A 23257-nucleotide genomic window follows, 5' to 3' on the forward strand; every position below is an offset into this window, starting at 1 on the left:
CCCAAAAAAAAAAAAAGAAAGTCACAGGAGTCATCATTCATTACCATCAGTACTCACTGCAAGTTATGACATGGAAGACTAGAGCTATTTCAGTGCAGCAATCTCTCACTAATTGGAAGACTTGGGTCAAAAGCAGATTTAGGGGGATGGTGAAATAGAAGAAACTAAAGAATACAGAAGTATTAACTACAACTGAAGGGGGGTGGGAGTCTTGGCTTTCAGAATTATACCTGAAAATCTGATTTCTTCCATCCTTCTTTTTCCAGTGGCTTCCGCAGTTCCTTATACCCCCAGATTGTCTGTAATACAAGTGCTGCTGCTCGAACCTCTTTTTCTGAGCGATTCCTTTTGAAGAAAGTAACATCTCATGAAATTTGGATATGTGAGAAGGAATAGAACTTAGCACCTGTACCCTCTAACAACATATGAATATAAGTACCAAAAAGGGTAAAAAAAAATCAGTCTTTTACCAAATCCTGTATTCTGCCCCAAATACTAAAATAATCTTGTTTGAAGAATCTATTACCAATTTATATATCAGTATTTTGACCGAAAATAAAGAAGCAATAACTTCATATTTCACAGGCAAAGGGTAATAAGGGGAAATACTCTCAGGAGGCAGAAAAGCAAACCCCATATCATAGTCAAATTCCTCCAGCTATGAATGTTGTAATGTAAGACTCACCCTGACTTGTTGATCAATACCAGCTTCTCAATACCCTGTGTCTCTCGAAGCTTTTTGGCAGCCTCCAAGTTCTCAGCAATGACTTCATTGATGGTATTCAAAATAGAGACCACAGTATCCTCAGAGAAATTCCAGGAGGAGTTCTGCTGTCCTCCTGGCAGATTCTTTACCAAGTTAGGAATAGCATGTTTACCTATAGCAGTTAAAGACAAAGTCAGGTCATTATATGGCATATACTGTTCAAATGAAGTTAAAACACTGTCCATATGAATCCAATTCATTATGCTATAGGATTATCATATCAAAGGACAGGAAACAGACATGCAGTACTGTCTGGTCCTTCATTTCTCCCCCCTTCTTCAATCACATTCACAGTATGAATACTGAACACATCAAATGTGCTACCCAGTCTTCTCTGGTACTCTAATGAGAACTATTAAATACTGTAGAAATTCAATTCAGTGGTCATTATAAACTTAAAGAATTAACAAATTGGGCTCTGCCATTAACTAGTGATCTGGGCAGATCACTTTTGTGATCCACAGTTTCCTTATCATATTAAGAGAAAAAAAAGGACTTTGGTAAAATGGTGAGGAGAAGATAAAGACACAGAGAAAGGCTTAACAATAACTAGTAACAATGTAGGTACTTAATAAGGAAGAGTCTTTTTTGTTTAAGAGCATAAGAACCATTTCTAAGAACCATTAAAAGATGAACTCTCAGCAATGTGCAGACATACTAACTGTAGGGCTATAGCCCCAGCCTTCCCTTCTGTGATTTTAGTAAGGAAACTGCCAATAAGCACCTACTCAATTACGCACAATGCTAACCACTCGCTGGCATTCAGCTCCTTACCGATTAGCTCTTTGTTGCGAGCATCCACGGCCAGATTTCTCAATGCTCCAGATGCAGCTTTCACTACTCGCTCATGTTCATTGGTCAGGAGGTCAGCTATGGCAGAGAGCGCCTTCTCTTGACGCAGAGCAGAGCGGATGTATCGACCATACTAAGTAGCATATGGAAGTAGCAGAACAAATTACCAATGGCAGCAAACTAGTGACCTAAGTTGTCCTACTTGCAAATCCATTTTCTAATGAATACTCACTGTCCAGCGCCCAGCACACAAATTCTGGATGGCTCCAGCAGAAGCTTCAAGGATAGCAGGAGTCTTGCTCTCCTTAAGGAGTGAGATGTATATCCGAACCACCTCCGGCTGAAATAAAAGCTCATATCCTGTACGAGAAAGAGCCCGGAGGGCAGAAGATGCCAATCACTACGACAAACAAGACTTTGGCTGTTTAGAGTCCAGTCTTATCACTACGGGTGAGGGGATTTACGCTCCTAAAAACAAACTCAGGGCCTTGATTCTATACCTCATTCTTTCATTCATTTATTCATTTTGTGGTACTGGGTTTAAACTCAGAGATTCAAACTCAAGTTTACTAGCCAACCACTCCAACCCTTTTAGCTTTTATCTTTTTTTAGATCAAGAGGGCTCACACTTTTGCCCGCATTGGTCTCACCTCAGACTGTGATTCTCTTCTCTCTCTGCCTTCAAGTTCCTGCAATTACAGGTGCATGCCACCACACACCTTGTTGTTGTTTTTTTCTATTGTTATTATAAAGGTGATGTACAGAGGGGTTAGTTTCGTAAGTATACCTTGTTGGGTTTTTTCTGAATGTTTATAAAGCATTTTTTTATTTTCCTATTGTAAAGATACTGTACAGAGGGGTTACAGTTACATGAGCAAGGTAGTGAGTACATTTCCTATAGAGCATTGTTGCTATCTCTTTGTTTTTCCCCTACCATTCCTTCCCTCCCCCAAATCCTCCCTCCTCCCCTACCCCCAAGTTGTAAAGTTTTCAACATAGTGTTTTGTATATCTCATTGTTACAATGGGTCAACCTGTATCCTTGTTTCAGCATTTTGTTATTTCCCTTCCAATCCCCAAATTAGAAAAATGTATATATAAGATGCAGGGCACTGGAATCACATACAGTGAAAACAGGTGTTATACCATGGGGGAAGAAAATACAAAAGAAACAAAAAAATCACAGTATATTTAAAAAGAAAATAGCAACAAATTAAAAAACCTCTTGCATCCCTATCTTGGAATTCATTCTGCTTAGCATCATTTTATATGGTTATATGGCACACCTTGGTTTTATTGGCTTTTTTTTTTTTTTCCAGTCATGGTGTCTGAACTCTGGGCCTGAACACTATCCCTCAGCTCTTCAGCTCAAGGAAAGCACTCTACCACTTGAGCCACAGCACCACTTCCAGCTTTTTCTGTTTATGTGGTGCTGAGGAATTGACCCCAGGGCCTCATGCATGCAAAGCAAGAATTTTACCACTGAGCCACATTCCCAGCCCCTACCCCTTGTTTTTTAATATAGGGTCTCGTTAACTTTTTTGTTCAGGTTAGCTTTGAAGCACAACCCTACCTCCCAAGATTTGGGTTTTTCTTGAGAAAGAGTCTGGCCATGTAACCATGCAAGCCTTAAGCTCATGAGTTTCCTGCCTAAGACTCTGAGTCCTGAGGTATGCATCATCACATATGGGTGAGTCCTTGCCTTCATAATAATTAGGCCATGGTAGGGCTAACGTGTTGCTTTAGAGTGGTAGAATGCTTACCTTACAAGTGTAAGGCTCTAAGTTCAAACCCCAGTACCAGAAGGAAAAAAAAGGACTTGATCCATAGTAAAAGCAAAATGGAGCATATATCAGCTCATCAGGTTCAGCTCATCTCTCTCCTTCTTCTTCACCTGCCCCCCCTCCCCCCAGCTTATTTTGGCCTTGGTTCTACCATAAGCACTCTAGAGATTCATTCATCTCATTCACTGCACTCAAGGTTAAAAAAATTCCTTCTCTCAAATGAATTACTTATAATTTAACCCAATTAATTCTCCCTACCATTACTGTTACAAAATAAGAGATCATCATAGGTTTAGCAATATTTACATTTTTTAATAGCCAGGGACAACTATGAGCTTCATGTTGATCAAAACAGTGATTCCAAAGATCCTAACTATGATGGAAACTTCTTTTAATATTAAGGTTTATGAGCCCCCGAAAAGTCCAGTAACAAGGTAGCTAAGTTTCCTGCTCTAGACTACCATTGAGACCTTTCTCTATCCTCAAGTAACCTGAAATGCTGCCTAAACAAGCAGTCCTTCAGAGGTCACTGGTGTAAACTATAAAATTTTCCAATACCTTCACTGTCTCTTTCACCATAAGTTAAAAAGAAAAAAAAAAAACAGGGTTGGGAAGGTAGCTCAGTGGTAGACTGCTTGCCTCACATGCATGAGGCTCTGGGTTCAATTCCTCAGTACTATCTAAGCAGAAAAAGCTGGAAGAGGCACTGTGGCTCAAGTGCCTTGAGTTGAAGAACTGCGCCCAGGCCCAGAGTTCAGGCCCCAAGACTAACAAAAAACAAAACATATTGTACAAAGTCAGCTGTTACCATGCCCAGATACCATATCTGTATGTTTTTAAGACCCTGGGAGACTAAGGGGGGAGGGGGAGAACCTACCTCGAGCAGGACTAGTTCTTTTTGGAAAATCCACTGTATCATTTGCTGGATCCTCTGTGGGCTTCTTCCCTATAGAAGCAGGGAGGGTGGGGGAAGGCAAGGAGAATAGGGATAAAGAATTTAAGAAAGAATATTCCATAACACATTTTTTTCCTGCATTCTTCAGTCAGGATCTTTGGATCAAAGATGTATCAAAAAGGCCAAAAGAAGAGGAGGTCCTCCCACACTTGACCTAGCAGGGGGCTATGCAGAGACAAAGGACAGAAAACAAGCAGCAGACAGGCACAAGGGTGACCAGTCTTGTGGCTATGGAACTGAGTTCTGAGAATAAACATTGCTGCTCAGAAATAGCATGCCATTAGCCATGAGCTCAGAAGAAATCAAATTTGGAGGTAGGGGGGAAGGTGTTGGCCTCAACTGAATTTTCCTACATGCATTCACAGAGAAGGGTTAAGCAAGGAGATACTACGTAAGCTAAAACCAAAACATGCAAATTAGCAGACAGGTGCCTTAAAAGATTCCACTCACCTCTGGAGAACCACTCATCTTCCAGTGCATCACCAAGGAAAGCAGAGGAGACAAATGAAGGAAGAGAAAGATGTCAACAGGATCTCAGGCAAGTAAGCAGGAAAGCACAGAAAAGAAGCATGAAAACAGAGGAAACACAAAGGAGGAATGGAGAAGGCCCCAGATTAGTTGCCTTTATTGTAATAGTCACCGATACTGATCTTCTACTACCACCACTACCACCACCACCACCACCACCACCACCTTGATTGAGACATAAAACACAAAGGAAACAGAAGCAGAGCAAAAGACAGTTAAGAGCAGGCAAAATCCCAGACTATGTGCAAGTTCCTAAAACTAAGTTCCTTCCTTCCCCTGTCCCACATTAAAGAGCAAGAAGCGAGGAACTAAGACTCACCTTTACCCTTCTTGGTCCCAAAGCAACTGGCAGCATGTGGCCCAGTATTGTTGGCAACACTGGGAGGGGCTTCTTGGTAACGCTCTGCCTGTGGGATCTCCCGATGAACTTGATAGGATAAATTCCGAAGGAGACAAACACAGTTCTCCACAAGCTTAGGGACCCAAGAGAAAAGGATGAATCAGAAGATAGTGCGTGCATGTGTGCATGCATGTGCGTGCGTGCGTGAGCACGTGCATGTGCGTGTGCGTGTGTGTGTGTGTGTACATATGCATGCATGAGAGTTCTGGGGCTAGAACTCAGGGACTGGATGCTGACTCTTAGCTAGAAGGATAACACTCTAGCGCTCTACCAAGACTTGAGCTATAGCTCCACTTCCAGCCTTTTGGTAGTTCATTGGATATGAATCTCACCAACTTCCCTGCCCAGGATGGCTTCATACCATAATCCTCAGATCTCAGCCTCCGGAGCCTAGGATTATAGGCATAATTGTGGATTTAATGGCTTTTGCCACTATCTGATGTATGACCCCAAACTCAGATCACTGTTTTTCCTACTTTGAAAATGTAAAATCTTGGAAGTTCTTCTAAGCACTTTTAATACACACATGTAAAAGAAATTCTACTGAAAACTATTTCCTTCTAAGCTGAATATTCCCTTTAGGGAGAAAGGGCTAGAATAACTATTTTATATAATTTAATAGCCTGAGGTGGTATGTCTTTACTACAGGTACCTTGGAGATATAGTGAGTGGAATTCACTGGCTCATTAACCTACCTTGCTGTCTGAATCCTTCTGCCCAATCTCAGCTTGCACAATGAAAATGAGAGCATCAACTAAACCATCACATTCCCGAAGTTTCCGGCGAGCTTCACTCCTCTCTGAGCTTACATTCCTGAGGGGAAACCAAGAGGTGCTTAAGAAGACTGAAACCAGAAAAGCTCTCTTAAATAACCTTCAGCATCAACAAGTCTCCTCAATACCTTTTGTATACACTCTAATGAGTACCTATTATTAGAAGCAAGACATTAGAGAGAAAGTTGACTGTCTTCTGAACTTGTATAACCCTGTGAATGGGTGAAACGTATGAATCCTGTTTAGTAATGGACACCAAGCCTGAGATGTAACTCAGTGGAAGAGTACTTGCCAAGTATATACAATGCCATGAGTTTTAAACTCAAACCCAAGAAGAAGAAGAATGTTTGTGTTTTGTACTTCTTTGTGTATGCACTGGCATTGGGTTTGAACTCAGGGCCTGGGCACTCAATGTCCCTTAGTTTATTTTTCACTCAGGACTGGCACTCATCACTTGAGGCACAGCTCCACTTCTGGCTTTTTGGTGGCTCACTGGAGATAATAGTCTCATGCCCTTTGTCTGCCTGGTCTAGCTTCAAACCATGATCACATCTCAGCCTCTTGAGTAGCTAGGAATACAGCATGAGCCACTGGCACCTGACTTAATTTTCTTTAAAAACAAAAACAACTTTTATTAGTCCTCAAAATATCAATCTTTGTATTCCCAAAGCCCCTTCATTTACCTAAGGCAGCCAGCTGTGTTGGTGAGTACAGATTCCCACTCAATATGGCGTGGCTTGCAATCTTCATTAGGTTCCCTTTCCCAACCAGAATGTGGAATGATCACTTCATCAGTCAAGGCGTGCAGTGCATGGTCCACAATCTCCATTTTGATTGAGTCATGGGATGAGAGATTCCACAGGGTTCCTGGCAGAGACAATTAATCAGCTAGCTCTCCGATAACCAAGATAGTATGTTTGAAGAACGTCAAAGAGAGCATCTGACTCTATCATTTCTCAGGACTAAACACCATGTGGTATTATTTAAGTTTTGTTGATGACACACGGTAAAATATATTTTTTGTCACAGCTCAATAAGAAACTTAGCTGGGCGCCAGTGGCTCATGCCTATAATCCTAGCTACTCAGGAGGCTGAGATCTGAGGATTGCAGTTCAAAGCCAGCCCGGCCAGGAAAGTCCATGAGACTCTCATCTCCAATAAACCACTAGCAAACCGGAAGTGGCGCTGTGGCTCAAGCAGTAGAGCGCTCACCTTGAGCTGAAGAGCGCAGAGACAAGGCCCAAGCCCAGAGTTCAAGCCCCATGATCGACCAAAAAAAAAAAATACAAAACTTTTATAAAAACCAATACACATTATAAGCAATGCTCACTGACCCATCTATACCACTTTCTCCATATTAGTACTATGGTCACTTTGGGCCACATAATGCTTTGGTGTGGAAAGCTGTCCTGTCTATTCCTGGACATTTACTCACTAGATAACAGTACTTTCTTCCCCTAACCCAAATTATGATCAGTAAAAAGGGGGAGGGGATAGAAATCTCTTCCAATTAAGAAGCAATCATCTATTGCTTCCTTTCTGTCTTGGAATGGTGACTGTGACACATAGAATTATGTTCAACTCGGGCCGGCGCCAATAAGTAGCTCACGCCTGTAATCCTAGCTACTCGGGAAGCTGACATCTGAGGATCGCAGTTCAAAGCCAGTCTGGGCAGAAAAGTCCATGAGACTCTTATCTCCAATAAACCACCAGAAAACCAGAAGTGGCACTGTGGCTCAAGTGGTATAGAGTGCTAGCCTTGAGCTGAAGAGTTGAGGGACAGTGCCCAGGCCCAGAGTTCAAAAAGAATTGTGTTCAATTCATACTAGTGGATAACAACCTGGAAAGCTATCATTGTAAACAAAGCAAGGACTACAAACTCAAATGTCTAGAGGGCCAGGCAGTTGAGTTGGGACAGGTCGACATTTAAAAAGAATCACAAGACTACAAGTATTGACAGCTTTCATGTTGGGGAAACAACTTTCTTTATTTATGACTGCAGTTAGTTGGAAATAACAGAACGTACTGACAGTTACTACAAACTGGGGAATACAGGTTTGGCCCCCAAATCAGCTCAGACCAAACACTGACAGAGAAAAACAAATCGTCTTTACCAGCTCTTCCACATTTTTAATGGAAGCCAAATAATCTAGAATTGTAGGCAATTAATATCTTCTTAATTTTAAACATTAGCAAACAACACTTTAAAATTTCAAAAGCCTTGTATTATCCAAACAAACCTATGAGATGGCTTTAACGCACAGGTCACCAGTTTAGTCTGGGGGGCTAGGAAGGTGACTTAGTGGTACGGTGCTTGACTAGCATGCATGAAGCCCTGGGTTCGATTCCTCAGTACCACAGATACTGAAAAATCCAGAAGTGGTGCTGTGGCTAGCCCTGAGCAAAAGAAGCTCAGAGACAGTGCCCAGGCCCAGAATTCAAGCCCCATGACTGGCAAAACAAACAAACAAACAAAAAAGTTAAAGTCCGGAAACCCCAAAGGGGCTCTCCACTTCTCTAGGGGATAACAGGGAGTCTAGTCCAGCAACTGCCTCTGGCCCAGAACTCACCAGTAATGACTTCAGTAAGGTCCATATCACGAGCCTTTCTAAGCAATCGCACCAGGGCAGGAACACCATCACAGTTTTTTATGGCAATCTTGTTATCTTGGTCACGTCCAAAAGAGATATTCTTGAGAGCTCCGCAGGCTCCAAGGTGCACTTCCTTTTTGGGGTGGTCTAACAATCCCACCAGTACGGGGATCCCCTTAAGCTTCCGCACGTCAGTCTTCACCTTATCATTGCGATAGCATAAGTGCTGCAGGTAGGCAGCCGCGTTGGACTTGACAGCATCCAGCCGGAACCCCAGCATGGCGATCACCTCTGGAAGCTCAGGCTGTCTCCAGTTTGGAGGGGGAGGTCCTCCCTTGCGCAGGCTATCTAAGCTTGCTAAACTTCCCCGTTCGTGTTGGGCCAGAGGGGCCCAATAGTACTGGTCCGATGGCACCTCTTCGCCAATCATATCTTCATAGCTCCTGCAAAGTTTTGGAAGAATCAAGAACCGAGCAGTTAAATCAAGCTTCTTGTATCCAGTCATTTATTCCTTCATCTTCTCAGCTCTAGTACACAGATCCTTATCTCTCCTCTGAATGCATCGTACACTGGGCAATTTAAATCATTTTAAAGACAACTGCAATTAGGTTTAACCCTTTGTTTTTCCTGTGAAGTTTGCTTGGTCACAAAGTAACAGGCATCCAGAGAAGTTAATGCCAAAGAGCGAACCAAATTCTGATTCCTTAGCACTTATTTGAATGACACTTGACTACTATTAACTTCTCTAGACAGAGAGTAAAATAAACCTTCAGACAGCAGAGCTTAACCAAGGCAACTGACTCGGTGTCCCAGAAGTCAGCAAACAAAGCCTGGGAACAATTCTTATAAGCCCTTAGCTAAACAGGAAATGAATGAGGTGTTTACACGCAGGGAAACAGCTGGTGGAATAAGAAAGACCCTTAAACATATTTCATTACCTCAGCTTCTCCTTACCCTATTTTGGAATTATATAAGAGGAACTGAGTAGGGTGTGGTGGTACATGCCTATAATCCCACCCTTGAAAATACTAAAACAGATTCTATCAAGGTAACAGCCCACCTGAGCTATATGGCCCGGTCTCAAAAAGTAAAACAACTAAAAGGAAAGGATTCCCTTGCCCCACTCTAATGGTATTGGGATTGAACTCGGGGTTTCATGCTTGCACCCAAGAGGCACATCCCCTCGCCCCCAGCCTTCTCTAGCTTAATTATTTTTCAGGTAGGACTCTCCAATTTTTGCTCAGGGCTGACCCCAGATTATAATCCTCCTTCCTACAGCCTTCTTCATAGCTGGAATCATAGACATTCACAGCTATACCTAGCTTATTGGCTGAGATGGAGTTTTGCCTGTTTTGGTCTGGTTTGGTCTAAACTCAGCAGGCATGTTTGAGAATGAGTTCCAACATAACATTTTGAGTGCCTAGCCACTAGGAACAAAGATAAAGCAATTGAAAGAAAAGTCAAATGGGGGATTTTTTTTTTTAACTTTTTCCAGTACTACCAACATCCACTAGAGGGGGAGTCTGTGTTATTCATTCATAACACCAGGAAGGAAGCAACCCATTATCTGTGAGCTCATCTCACCCTATGGCTCCAAGAGAGGAAAGTCTATTGTGTGGAACTCTCCAAATAAGACCATTGTTTGTTCCATGAAACCACTCCCACTGTCACTAAACCCTTAAGGTGAAGCTGAATAGAAAATCTGCCTTATGTGGACCACTCAATAGGTATTCAGTGGGACAAATCACTTAGTTAAAAAAAAAAAAAACTATAGGGCTGGGAAGGTAGCTCAGTGGTAGAGTGCTTGCCCTGCATGCCTGAGGCCCTGGGTTCAATTCCTCAGCACCACATAAGCAAAAAGAAAAAAGCCGGAGTGGCACTGTGGCTCAAGTGGTAGAGCGCTAGCCTTGAGCTGAAGAGCTGAGGGACAGCACCCAGGCCGAGAGTTCAGGCCCAGGACCGACCAAAAAAAAAAAAAAACTATATAATTGAACAAAATGAACAGGTTATACAGCTAACACTTAAGAGAACAAGATGTTCATTTTACTAGGGGAAAGAGATAGGGTGTAAAAAAGTACTCAAAGGATATGCACCAAAATGTTAACAGTGGTACTTTAAGTACTTTGAGGTTTCTGTATTGAGCACACTTTGTTATTTTAAGATAAGCAATTATAAGCAACGCTGGTGCTCATGCCTGTAATCGTAGCTACTGTAGTAGGCTGAGATCTGAGGATCACCATTCAAAGCCAGCATGGGCAGGAGTCTGTGAGACTTATCTCCAATTAACCACTCAAAAACCAGAAGTAGTAGAGCTGTGGCTCAAAGTGGTAGAGTGCTTAGCTTGAACAAAATAGCTCAAGGACAGCGACCAGGCCCTGAGTTCAAGCCTCACAATAGACCAAAAAAAAAAAGGTAAGCAATCACAAAACAATTACCATAACTGGATTTCAGCCACTCTAGGAAATCTATCTTGCATTTTCTTCTCTTATAGACAGAAGATCAAAGTCTTTCTTTGACTTGCTTGAGGCTATGTAGCTAGTACAGAGACAGCTAGAACTCAGGTTTCTTTCAGTGCTTTGTATAAACCACTGCTTCACTATTTAAAGTTTGACCTTGTATTACTCTCCAGGAAGTAGCAAATGTTCTTGCTAGTTGAGCAGGTTTCCAAGTCCAGTGCCACCCTGGAACAAACCCAAGTACAGGGCCTCAAACCCTCACAACGTCCACCCAGATAGTGACAGCAGAGAGAGAATGGTCTGGCCATCCACACCCACTGAGTTCAATAACTCTTTTCTAATGAGGAAGTCAGAAAAGCAGACTTGCAGAAGAGTGAGCCATCATCCAAAACACTGCTTCAAAGATAGCAGTTATCTACTACTGCTACAGGCTGCCCCTCCAGGAATAAAAGGTGAGTCACCTGGGAGCTGGATTAGCTAACCGAGACATCTGACTCAGGCTGAGGCAATGGGGCCTCTACCCCAGCCCAGTTCAGTTCACTATTAGCCAATACTACGGAATTCATAAAGGAGGTCATAACCTCACAGGAGAAATCCCCCACCATCAAGACAACCATAAATATCCCTAGTTTCTTACTATCATCTCACTTTGACAGCGAAACACTGACTCTGATTTGTTCTAAATCAGAATGTGTAGCTAGCCATGGGCCTTTGCTGACAATGTCAAAAGAATCATTTTCATGTTTAAAAAATAGAATAACATGACAAAGATGATAACATGTAGCCAACAAGGCCTAAATAACTTTGGAAAATGCTTGCTGATCCCATTCTAAAGCATCTTCTCAAGGCAACCAAGAAAACCACCACACTAGTCTAAATTCCAACTACTCAGCCTAAGCTAACTCAGGAGACTGAGATATGAGGACCAAAAATTGAAGCCAGGCAGGGCATGGAAGGCCCAAGAAACTTGTATCTCCAATTAACCACCAATAAGCCAGAAGTGGAACTGTGGCTCAAGTGGGAGAGCTAACAACAACAACAAAAAAAGCTCAGAAAGCTCAGAGACAGTGCCCAAACCCTAAATTCAAGCCCCAGGATAAGCACAAGCGAGCGTGCATGCATGAGCATGTGTGTGCACGCGTGTGCACACACACACACACACACACACGTATGCATGCACACACGCATCCAATCATTTCTTTTTTCATCATCAAAGAATCCCCAGGGACAAGTAAAGTCAGAAGAGGCAGACCTTTTGGGAGTGTTGCTAATGTATACCCTTCGATATATACCCTTTGTAACCAAATGTAAGACACAAAGTATAAGGGCTTTGTGAGGTTTAGGGTATTTTTGTTGTTTTACCACTGAGATTTAGGACCACCACAAAAATGGTTCTTAAAATATTCCCTTTGGGGTTGGGAAGTTGGCTCAGTGGTAGAGCGCTTGCCTTGCATGCCTGAGGCCCTGGGTTCGATTCCTCAGCACCACATAAGCAAAAAGAAAAAAAAGCAGTAAGTGGCGCTGTGACTCAAGTGGTAGACACTAGCCTTGAGCTGAAGAGCTGAGGGACAGTGCCCAGGCCCAGAGTTCAGGCCCCACAACCAAACCAAAAAAAATTCCCTAAACTATCCTTTCTGGCTCTGAAAGCCTAATAATCTCAACTGTGTTCCTATGAGAAACTAGAAGCTAAAGAAATTCCCAGCAACAAGTATTCAGAGGCACCAAATGCCTCCTTTTGCAGCTTCTACCCCCAAAAGGAGGCCTCTTAGCCAGAGACCACAGAAACCATGGAATACAAGCAAAGTCCACTCTCTAGGATATAGACCAAGGACCATCACAAGTCACTTCCTACAATTAAAATATGACTTCCATAATTTTTTTTTTTTTTGGTCAGTCATGGGGCTGGAACCTGGGCTTGGGCGCTGTCCCTCAACATTTCAGCTCAAGGCGAGCGCTCTACCACTTGAGCCACAGTGACACTTCTGGTTTTCTGGTGGTTTATTAGAGATACAGAGTCTCACGTCTGGGCTGGCTTTGAACCGCGATCCTCAGATCTCAGCCTCCTGAGTAGCTAGGATTACAGGCGTGAGCCACCAACACTCGGCTCAGTATTTTTTTTAAAAAGACAATTTAGCAAGTCAGAAAAGGGAAAAGCAGAGGGGGACAGGGAATAGATGGTTCCATAAAAGGAAAATGAAAGCAGTGATCCTGAGATCTGAGAAAGAAAGAAAAGCTACTCTCTTTCTCCTGTATTGGAAAGGACTTCCCTTCCCCTATTCTTGCCTACCTGAGGCGTCGACGAGGGTCAGAGGGTGTCCCGGTCCGACGGGCAGTGCCATAATCAGACATCATGCCATAATCCAGGTCATCATAGGCCATGCTACGCTGGTCATCCTCTAGCCCGTAAGGCTCTGGATGAAAGCGATGCAGATCCACGCTGCTCCCACCTACCCGAACCTGGGGCTGGGGCCCATAGACGTCCTGTCTACTGGGGGCCCGGTAGCCCTCCATGCTGGGCCTATACCGCTCTTCAATGCGGGTCACCCGGGACAGACTGCCATAGTTGTCACTGCCGCCCGGATAACCATCTTCATAGTGGCGGCTGTATCCGTCAGGAGGGTAGTGGAAGTTCCTAGGGAGGGTAGCAGTGCCTGCTTGGCCCACATAGGGACCAGGTCCCCCATTGCCATTCTTGCGGAAGTCACGACCCAAAGTCTGGATGTAGTTGTTCGAAACTGCTGAGGGATCCAGAGGCAGCCCATCTGGTCCCATAGGGACTGGCTGGACTGTCCGAGTTGTCACAGTCTTCACTACTTTCTTGACCTTTATTTAAGAATGGGAAAAAGAAAACCGGCCACACTAAGAAAAGACACTCTTCCCTTGGTATCTTTAGCTAGAAATGGATTCTTTTCTATTATCAACCTTTCTTTTCTATCCTTTAGGAGTCGCCAGCAGGAAAACTGCCCTGGCGGCAACTGTGCCTCTAAAGGAAGTTACGCCGCAGCTAAATATACCCGCTGTCTTCCTCATTCCATTGCATTTTCCTGGATCTCTTTTTATTTTTTCTGCTTGGCCAGAGATTACGGCATTTGTACAGCTCAGTCACCCTTCACCCACCTAACCCCTAACCAAGTGCTTAACCTTTCCCTTAATAGAGACCATAGGAGGGCCTCTTCTGGTACTGCAAAAACCTCACGCAATCTCAGCTTACAGTGGTCTCCGTGCGACGAGTGGTCCCATCATCTGAGGTTTCCACAGAGACAACAGACATGGCTCCCTCGGGGTCTTCCTCCGTGTAGGTCTCCACGATCTGCCCTGGCTCCTGCATCCTGGGGATGGTGCTATACAGAAGGTGACTGTGATCCTACAAAAGAAACAAGACTGTATCAATAATCCATCCTAATTAGAAGCACCAAGTGCCCCTGGAGAGAGCAGCACGTCACACATTTTGATGCTATCATATTTTAAACTTGTATAGTAGAAGTTACTCTAGCTACACTGGCAGAGAGAGCACATTTAACTACCAAGTTCTGGTCACCAGAGGGTCATCTGAGTGATCCTTCAAAAAGGCAACTTATACTGGGAACCTGGCTCAAGTGGTAGAGCATTGCATAAGAAGTGTAAGGATCTGAATTCAAACCCCAAAGACTGAGGAAAAAAAAAAGAAAGAAAGAAAACAAAAGGATGAGCAGCTTACCTGTAAAGGTATTTTAAGGTAAACCATAATAGTCCCCAAAACAGTTATTTTCTGACTGATTCTATGTTATCTTACAGATATTATTCAGCTAGATTTTGGGTAGTTTTCTGCCAAGTAGAAACATGTCCCCAGCAAAAAAAATACTTGAAGACCACCAATGTTCATTAAAATGTATTTCAATACAAAAGATAGGCTCACACCTATAATCCTAGCTACTCAAGAGGCTGAGATCTGAAAACTTCGAGCTGGAAGCCAGCTTGGAGAAACAAATTTGAGAGACTGTATCTCCAATTAAACTGCTAAAAGAAAACAATAAAATAAAATCAGAAAATAGAGGTATAGCTCTAGTAGTAGAGTCCATCCCAGGTCAAAAAAAAAACAAAAAAATTGAGTGAAAACACAGATTCTGAGTTCAAGCCTCAGTACCTGTATATGGTGCACACACAAACACACACATGCACACACACAAACACACGCACATGCACACACACATGTGCACACACACACACAAAGACATATCTAATCTTTTTGCTTTTCTAAATAACAGATGTTTATAATGTGCCAGGTACTTTGTAAGACACAAATATGTGTTAAAGGCTGGGAAAGTAAAAAGGTAAGAGTGAAGCAACTCAGGCCTTGCTTGACCCAAAAGAATTACCTGGGGTCCGTTGAGTTTCAAATCTGCAAATTTCTGTCTCTCAAGGTCAGCATCGCCCACAAACCGGCCGTTCTGAAACACAGTCCACAAGAAGACAATTCATTTTGTGGCCTTCCTCTGCTCTATCAAACGTAAATATCTTTTTTCCAAATGGAATATTGTGGCCTGAAGTCTTAGTGCCCCTTAGGCTTAGCACTTTGCTCAATATTGAAATCAAGCCTGGGATTCGATGAGGCTGAGACATAAGAACCTAAGATCCATGAGGACACGGGGATTCTCCTTCATTTACTCGTTTTGTTTAAAGCTGTATCCTGATGCCTTGAGCTGTGCTGTAACAGGCATTCAAAACTTACTTTCTGAATGAATAGCAGAGACTTAGGTAAGTTCCTTTTGGGAAAGCCCTAACAATATAAGAAAAGTTGGAAAGACTAAGTTGGGGGAAGGTGGAGTGTCCAAATATGTTCTTTACTGTTCCATGAATTTTGGTGCTCTGCTACCACTGGGAAACACCCATTCGAAGCAGTTTTATTTTTAAAAATCCAAAGAGAAAAGTCTTCCTCTCCATATTTGAAGAAAAGAGATATCACAATTCCCCTCAAGAAAAGTCTCAACATCTTTATCATCAAATTAAAGCCAAAGAACACATTCCAAAATGTCATTCTTAGCTTCTTCTGTCTTAAGCAGTAGGAATTAACCTAATGACATCATACTATATAAAAATAAGTTTCTCTGTTCCTTTCTGAACAGAATGCAGTGAGATCCAACCACCCTGGGAGATTCTTTTCTATCCCACCCCCCTTTACATAGAGAGTAAATACTAGAAGGACAGGAAGTTAAACATTATTTTCAGGAAGAAGGAAGGGTGTGGTTTCATCGCTAAGCAGAAGTTTAAAATAAGAGACTGAAAGAGAAATCAAGAACAAGAACTAAATCCTGGAATTCCCCACTACCTCTATATCATCCCTAATCCTCTACTCTAGTTACTATAAAACATAAAAAGGTTTGCATGGTAGTGCACCCCTGTAGCCCCAGAACTTGAGAGAGGCTTGAAGCAAGAGGATCATGAGTTCCAGACCAGTCTGGACTACAGACTGAGACCCACTCTAATTAATTAATGAGTTAATTTGCAGGAATGGTGCAAAGGCACAGCCTCTTTCAAACTCCTGATTATCCCCAGTTGGATTTCTGTCTTCTTCATCAACTGCAAAGCTTCTCAGTAAGAGGGATCATCTCTATCTTAAAATTTAAATAGGCAACCCAGCAAAATGCCTGTAATCCCAGCATGCAGGAGGCAGAGACAGGGAAATCGAAAATTTCAAAGCCAATCTGAGCTACACATTGACATCATGCCTCAAAGAAATTAGTAAATAAAATTTTAGAAAAGGTCTGTGAATGTAACAGCGACAGAACACTTATCTAGCATGCATAGGCCCTATGTCGAAGAACACTTATCTAGAAAGCACAGGCCCTATGTCCCATCCCCAACTGTTTTTTATTTTTAGGAATGAAACAGAAAGTTGGATGCCAATAGCTCACACCTGTAATCCTAGCTACTCAAAAGGCTGAGATCTGAGCATCATAGTTCAAACACAGACGGGGAAGGAAAGCACTCTTAACTACCAAAAAAAAAAAAAAAAAAAAAAGCTGGAAGAGAACCTGAGACTCAAATAGAGAGCTAACCTTAAACACAAAAGCTGAGAGACAGTACTCAAGCCCTGAATTCCAGCCCCAGGACTGGCACAAAAAAAAGATATAGACAGACAGACAGATAGATAGATCTGGAATCTAGGTCTAGAACATGCAATGTCCCAAGTTCAAATCACCCCAGAAAAAAAAATACTAATTTCTTATGCAATTAAGTAATCGATAAAAAGATCTGTAAAGGTAGATGTATTGTAGTAATAATAAGAGATCAGAAAGATCTCTTAAAATGCAGCCTATCAAGCAATGCCTAACACACACATGCAGATGCATACACACACAAACATACACACTTGATTTTTTAAAATACACCGATTACATCACAGCAGTCAGACTCCATAAACAGTAGGCAACAGCAGATGCTTCTCATTTCTAACACCAAAGCTCCCAAGTCACCTCTCAGAGTGGGCCAAACCATAGACCACTGGCTCCTGTGGTTATTTAGGTTAAATAGCAGCATAATACGCCCTCTCCATGCTAACCAACAGAATTAACAATGATCGCCCCCCCCAAGACATGACTTATGCAGCCAACAAAAAGAGCACACAAGGACAATAAGAAACAGGAATATACAATTTATGGACACTGTAATGCCTTCTGGGAACAGATTGTTCTCTGAAGGAGACTGAACCCCCAGCTTCTCCAACCACTAAGTAGACATTTACTAAGCTTTTGATACAAAAAAAAATTTTAAAAAAATCAGAGAAAACAGAAGTCACTTGAGTATAGTTCCAAACGGCACTATCTGCCATTACTAGGACTGCAACCCAATCCAGAACCCACTCTAGCAAAACAGGAAGTCAAATGCACGCCTCTCACGTCTACCCATCTCATCACCAAGAGGAGGGTGGGTAGCTTCCCGAGGATCAGAGCCTCTCTGTGACCATGCCAAAGTCCTACCTGCAGGTCTGATGGAGAGAGGGGTTACCTGATGCCGGCGGGTGAGGGTGCCGTTGGCCATGAGTGGGTTGGCATCTTGTGGTGAGACCCGGACGCGTTCCAGCTGCGCCGAGACGTGGCGCCGTTCCTCCTCCAGCGCCCGGGTCAGCTTCTCAAACTGGGCCTCTTGTTCCTTCACAGAGGCCAAGATGCTGGCGGTCGACTCCACCTCTGAGTCGTCCATGAAGGTAAGGGGCAGAGCCGCCGCGGGGCAGGGTAAAAAGGAAGGTGGATCACAGAGGGAGCAGAAAGGAGGGAGAAGGTCCCCCTCACTTCACACTATCGGGAGGGTGAGAGAGAGAGAGGGGAGAGAGGAGAGAAAAGATCACAGGTCAGAGGAGACAGATGAATTATTAATCCCGGAGCCAAAGACGCCCTCTTGTGGTTCTTATTGCAGGGCAGAAAGCAAGCCACCACCACCAAGCTGGGAGCCCACCACCACCACCAGGGTCTGCTCAAGCAGGGATGATGGATGGCCTTTGCCCACCAGCGCCTTCTCCACCTCACCGCACAGATCCGTGGGAAGGAAAGGCCCCTACACTGTGGGTAGGCCAGGGACGGTGTGACTACGGGCTGTAGTCGTGATGTGAGATTAAAATTAGGCTCTCTTTTCCTGGAAGATTTTGCGGGCATCCATTTATTCAAAGTTGTAACTCCCTGATATAAACAGGCACTTGGCTTCCTGCCTGGGAGGGACAAGCCACTTTGAGAGATAATGGGGCAATACAGACAGATTACTCTTCCTCTCCCCAAATCTCAACACTGAAACTACTGCAGAAGTGGCAAAATACACTAAATTAATAAACTAAAAGGCCAATTGAGAAATGGAAATGGTAATAATTAATAATAATAATAATAGCCTATCATCAAAGGTAGAAGACAAAATTAAGACTTTCATGTTTAATACATTTATAAAGAGGGGTCTTTCTACCTTGTAATATATATTACAATACTAAGGGCAAAATGCATGTCTTAACTGAGACATGAGAGCGATATAATCACAAAACACTCTATGTGTAAAAATGAGTATTTTCAGAGACCTTTAGCTCTCAGGAACAGGGAACTGGGCTCAAACTCTAACAATGGAAAGTAGTTCAGTTCCCAACCTGTACACCTCAGTGGCTGGAACTTCTATGTCTCTATAATCCTGCAGAAAACTCTAAAAAGACTCTTTCCCCTTTCACATGTTCCAACTCAAAGTATCCATGTATCTAGACAGTTTATAGTGCTATAAGATACAATAAAATGCTACTTATGCAGAAACAAAGAGCTCCTCCAGTCCTTATAGAAACAGCCCGTGGTTAATAAATAGGCATGATGATCATACTATTAGACTCTGGGGGTTTTCTCTTTTATAAGCCATAGGAAATTTCATGATCAGTTCAAAACATATTCAGTTGAAAGGCAAGCTAGGAAATAATTCTCCCCTACTCCCCATCCTTTTATTGAAAAAAAAAGGCACTTCGATTTCTTTTTATTCTTAATAAACATATATTCCATACACACCTGTTAAAAGAAGGGTCGTAACTGATTGGTTTAACACAGAGACCAGCCCAGTCTAGATTCAAAAGAATCATGGAAGATGCATCCCAGCCACCACAGCAAGGAGGAAGCAGGAAGGAGAGAGCTGCAGAAATATGCGAAGGAAAAATGGGAATGAGAGGAAAATAAAATATACCGAATGCATAAACACCTCAGAGGAGCGTGGGGAAGTATTAGGAAGGAAAGGTAATAATCTAAAATATGACTTAGAATTGCTTACTGTGACAAATGCTCTTTAAACTTTACTCTGTTCAGATATTTGGGTTTTGGATGAAAGCTTATGTATATCTTTTATTATTTATTTGACTTATTTGTGTATTCTTGTTAGTACTTGAACTCAGAACCCTGAGCTCTTGCTTGGCTTTCATGGTTCATGGCTAGGATACAACCACTTGAGCCACACCTCCAGTCCACTTTTTGCTTATTTATTAAAGAAGAAGTCACAAAATTTTCCGCCTGGGCTTGTTTTGAATCTTGCTCTACCACTTAGCCACAGCACCACTTCTGGCCTTTTCTGTTTATGTGGTGCTGAGGAATCGAACCCAGGGCTTCACGCATGCTAGGCAAGCACTCTACCACTAAGCCACATTCCCAGCCCTTTGTTGTTTTGAATCGTGTTGTTCCAGGACTCTGCTTCCTTAGAAGTTAGGGTTGCAGGCATGGGCCATGGGCACCAGGCTTGGATATAGTTTTAATAAAAACATGGTTCTATTAATGTGCCTGAGTTTCTCCACTTGTAATTCCACAAAGAACTATAATGGATTAGAATATGGATAAACACCCAAATATCTCCTGTTTACAAAAAACCAAATTGGAGAGGAAAAAAAAAAGAATTGCTGTCAGATGCCCTGCCCCCTCCTTCCCACCCTTAAGGCAGAAACCTCAAAACCTAGTCCCAGCATGCCCATAAAGACATTGAGAAACCAGTGCAATAATCCTGGTGGGGAAGACATGTGAGGACTAGCCTAGGCTGAGCCTTGTGCTTAGGTTCTCTTTCCCACGCTCCCCAGAGCCCCACCAAGCACAAAAGCTTGGGCCTCTTTGCCTTGGCGTGTATGCAGCATTTAGCAAGCAAAAGTATCCTATCCTGAGGTACCCAATAAACTCCAAATTGATTTGTCCCTAAATCCAGTGCCACACACACCCCCCACTAACCAGCTCTAAGCTCCCACAATTGCTATCAACTCCTATTCTTGCTTTCTTCCAACAGGTTGCTCCAAGACATTTCTTTTGTAAGTTTTCTTAGTCTTAAAAAAAAAAAAATTGCTCCCTCTGCCAGGTGGCTCATACCTGTAATTCTAGTTTCCCAGGAGGCTGGAATCTAAGGATCAAGAAAGATCAAGAGCCAGGTGCCGGTGGCTCTGGCCTGTAATCCTAGCTACTCAGGAGGCTGAGATCTGAGGATTGTGGTTCAAAGCCAGCCCGGGTAGGAAAGTCTGTGAGACTGTTATCTTCAATTAACCACCAGAAAACTGGAAGTGGTACTGTGGCTCAAGTGGTAGAGTGCTCACCTTGAGCTGAAGACAAGGCCCAGGCCCAGAGTTCAAGCCCCACAAATGACAAAAACAAAGAAAGAAAGATCAAGAGAAATGCCCTGAGACTCTTATCTCTGATTAACAACCAAAAAACTGCAAGTAGTCGAGCGTTAGCCCTGAGAAAACAAAAACAGAAGCTTACACTGCTTAGACTCAGGCCCTGAGTTCAAACTCCACCCAACTGCTCCCTTTTCAACTCATTCCTTCATTTTGTAGTTAATTGTACATAGCTCTTATCCACTATATAAAATGACCTTCCATACCAAAAGGACCCAAATTAAGAGATTCTTCCAGTTACTGAGTTAGAAAAGGGCCTGTACTGGTTACCACTCTGGCAGCCTCCACCCTATAATCTTCTTTGCTCATAAAAGCTTAAACTACCACCACCACTGTACTACCAAGGGGCATACAAAAACAACACTCTCTGCTATAGGAATTGTCACCCTGCTATAAAGATCCACTTTTTACCCCCACAACTTTAATTCAACAACAAGAATTAGGAAGAAAGACTGAGGAAAATATGCAGAGTTCTACATGAGAAGGCAGTACTTCCCCATCTTCATGGCTTTACAGCTGACCACAAGGTTCTAATTTGGAGAAGACAGCACAGCTGAGGTTAGATTCCTGAATCTAAACATTTGCAGAGATTTTTCTGCCTGATAGAGAAGAAACCCTGAGGTCTGGGTCTGGTCCCAGTCCTGGCTCTTGCCACTAGCCAACAATGGCAGTAAGCTCCTGCCATGGCCTCACCTCTGACAACAAATCATACCAGTTCAATCTAACACAGAGTTGCTATTAGGATAGGGTGAGATAATGTACATTATACAATTGTGAGGTATTAAGTTGTTTCAAGAGTTAGTTTCAGTCTTCCAATTACATTACTTCATGGTAATGTCTCAGATCCAAAGTATTTTGTGAAGCAGTAGATTAAATTAACTGGATCAAGAACATAACTAGGTTCGAAAGAGTAGATGAGCTGGTTTTCCTACTCCTGCTGTGTTTACTAAGATGTTCCACCTAGGTCCCACCTTCAGCCCCAGTGTTGCTGGGACAGAAGGTGCTTCTCTAATGCCCAGCAGTCATCACAGCATTACAAATCAGTTATACTAAGATCTTGAGTCTCTAGAAGAGACCTTACTAGTTTATTACCATGGAAAATGGGAACATGGGGGGGGGGAATATTAATGCTTTATATTTAAAACAATAATGAAGTACTGTATTGCAATTACTGTATTGAGATAAAAGTAACCAAGGTCCCACAGTTAATAGCAAATTTAGAATTTAAGCTCAGTTCTATACATGCCATTCTAAAGGTGACATTCTCTTTCTAAACTATCTTGTCGAAATAAGGTAGATGGTCAAGAGCTTTATTTTTCCCTAACCATCATAGGAGAGGAGGGAAAGAAAAGGTTTCTTTCTTTTTTTTTTTTTTTTGCTGGTCATGGAGTCTGAACTCTGGGCACTGTTCCTCAGCTCTTCAGTTCAAGGCTAGTGCTCTACCACTTGAGCCACAGCACTACTTCCAGCTTTTTCTGCTTATGTGGTGCCGAAGAATTGAACCTAGGGCCTCATGCATGCAAGGCAAGCACTCTACCACTGAGCCACCTTCCTAGCCCCTCCATTTTTCTCAAAGTTAAAAAATTATCCATGTCTACATATGTATAAATAAGGGGGAACAAAAAAATGAGAAGAAAAAGAAACTATGAGTAAGAGAATGAAGTATCAGACAACGTACAGTAGACAGTCTCATAACTCAAGAGACCTGATGAAGTCTCTTCTCCACACCATACACATCATAAAAAGATTACACTACAGACCAGAGTCTGCAAGCCATTAACTGACTTTGGCAGATAGTCAGGAAAATCTTATAAGTCTGCTCCAACACCTTTCAGATTTACCACTTCATGTTTTCAAATAAATTACCCTTTCTTTCCCTAAAAAAAATAAATAAAGATCTCAGGTGGCTCATGCCTGTAATCCTAGCTACTCAGGAGGCTGAGATCTGAGGATGGAGGTTCAAAGCCAGCCCAGGCAGGAAAGTCCGTGAGACTCTTACCTCCAATAAACCACTAGAAAACCAGAAGTGGTGCTGTGGCTCAAGTGGTAGAGCGCTCGCCTTGAGCTGAAGAGTGCAGGGGTAA

General features: G+C 42.7%; 1 protein-coding gene across 8 annotated transcripts in view; it reads right to left on the bottom strand.

Moving 5' to 3' along the window:
* Ctnnd1 (catenin (cadherin-associated protein), delta 1) overlaps positions 1 to 23257 on the bottom strand; it is a 56733-nt gene that overhangs the window by 8969 nt on the left and 24507 nt on the right. For 3 of the 8 annotated variants that reach the window (XM_013029255.1, XM_013029253.1, XM_013029250.1), the window contains exons 2-16: positions 19546 to 19666; positions 18029 to 18318; positions 15400 to 15471; positions 14256 to 14408; positions 13332 to 13867; positions 8568 to 9031; positions 6681 to 6864; positions 5920 to 6037; positions 5144 to 5297; positions 4747 to 4764; positions 4219 to 4287; positions 1791 to 1918; positions 1541 to 1691; positions 686 to 878; positions 231 to 345 (exon numbers count right to left, since the gene is read on the bottom strand). In XM_013029255.1, the coding sequence (XP_012884709.1) occupies positions 231 to 345; positions 686 to 878; positions 1541 to 1691; positions 1791 to 1918; positions 4219 to 4287; positions 4747 to 4764; positions 5144 to 5297; positions 5920 to 6037; positions 6681 to 6864; positions 8568 to 9031; positions 13332 to 13867; positions 14256 to 14408; positions 15400 to 15471; positions 18029 to 18223 (2550 nt within the window). In that variant the 5' untranslated portion in view covers positions 18224 to 18318; positions 19546 to 19666. The remainder of the gene's footprint in view (positions 1 to 230; positions 346 to 685; positions 879 to 1540; positions 1692 to 1790; positions 1919 to 4218; positions 4288 to 4746; positions 4765 to 5143; positions 5298 to 5919; positions 6038 to 6680; positions 6865 to 8567; positions 9032 to 13331; positions 13868 to 14255; positions 14409 to 15399; positions 15472 to 18028; positions 18319 to 19545; positions 19667 to 23257) is intronic. The other 5 variants (XM_013029251.1, XM_013029256.1, XM_013029257.1 and 2 more) reach the window with 5 other exon arrangements.

This window comes from Dipodomys ordii, unplaced genomic scaffold (assembly GCF_000151885.1).
Source record: "Dipodomys ordii isolate 6190 unplaced genomic scaffold, Dord_2.0 Scaffold117, whole genome shotgun sequence".
NCBI classification, from domain to species: Eukaryota; Metazoa; Chordata; class Mammalia; order Rodentia; family Heteromyidae; genus Dipodomys; species Dipodomys ordii.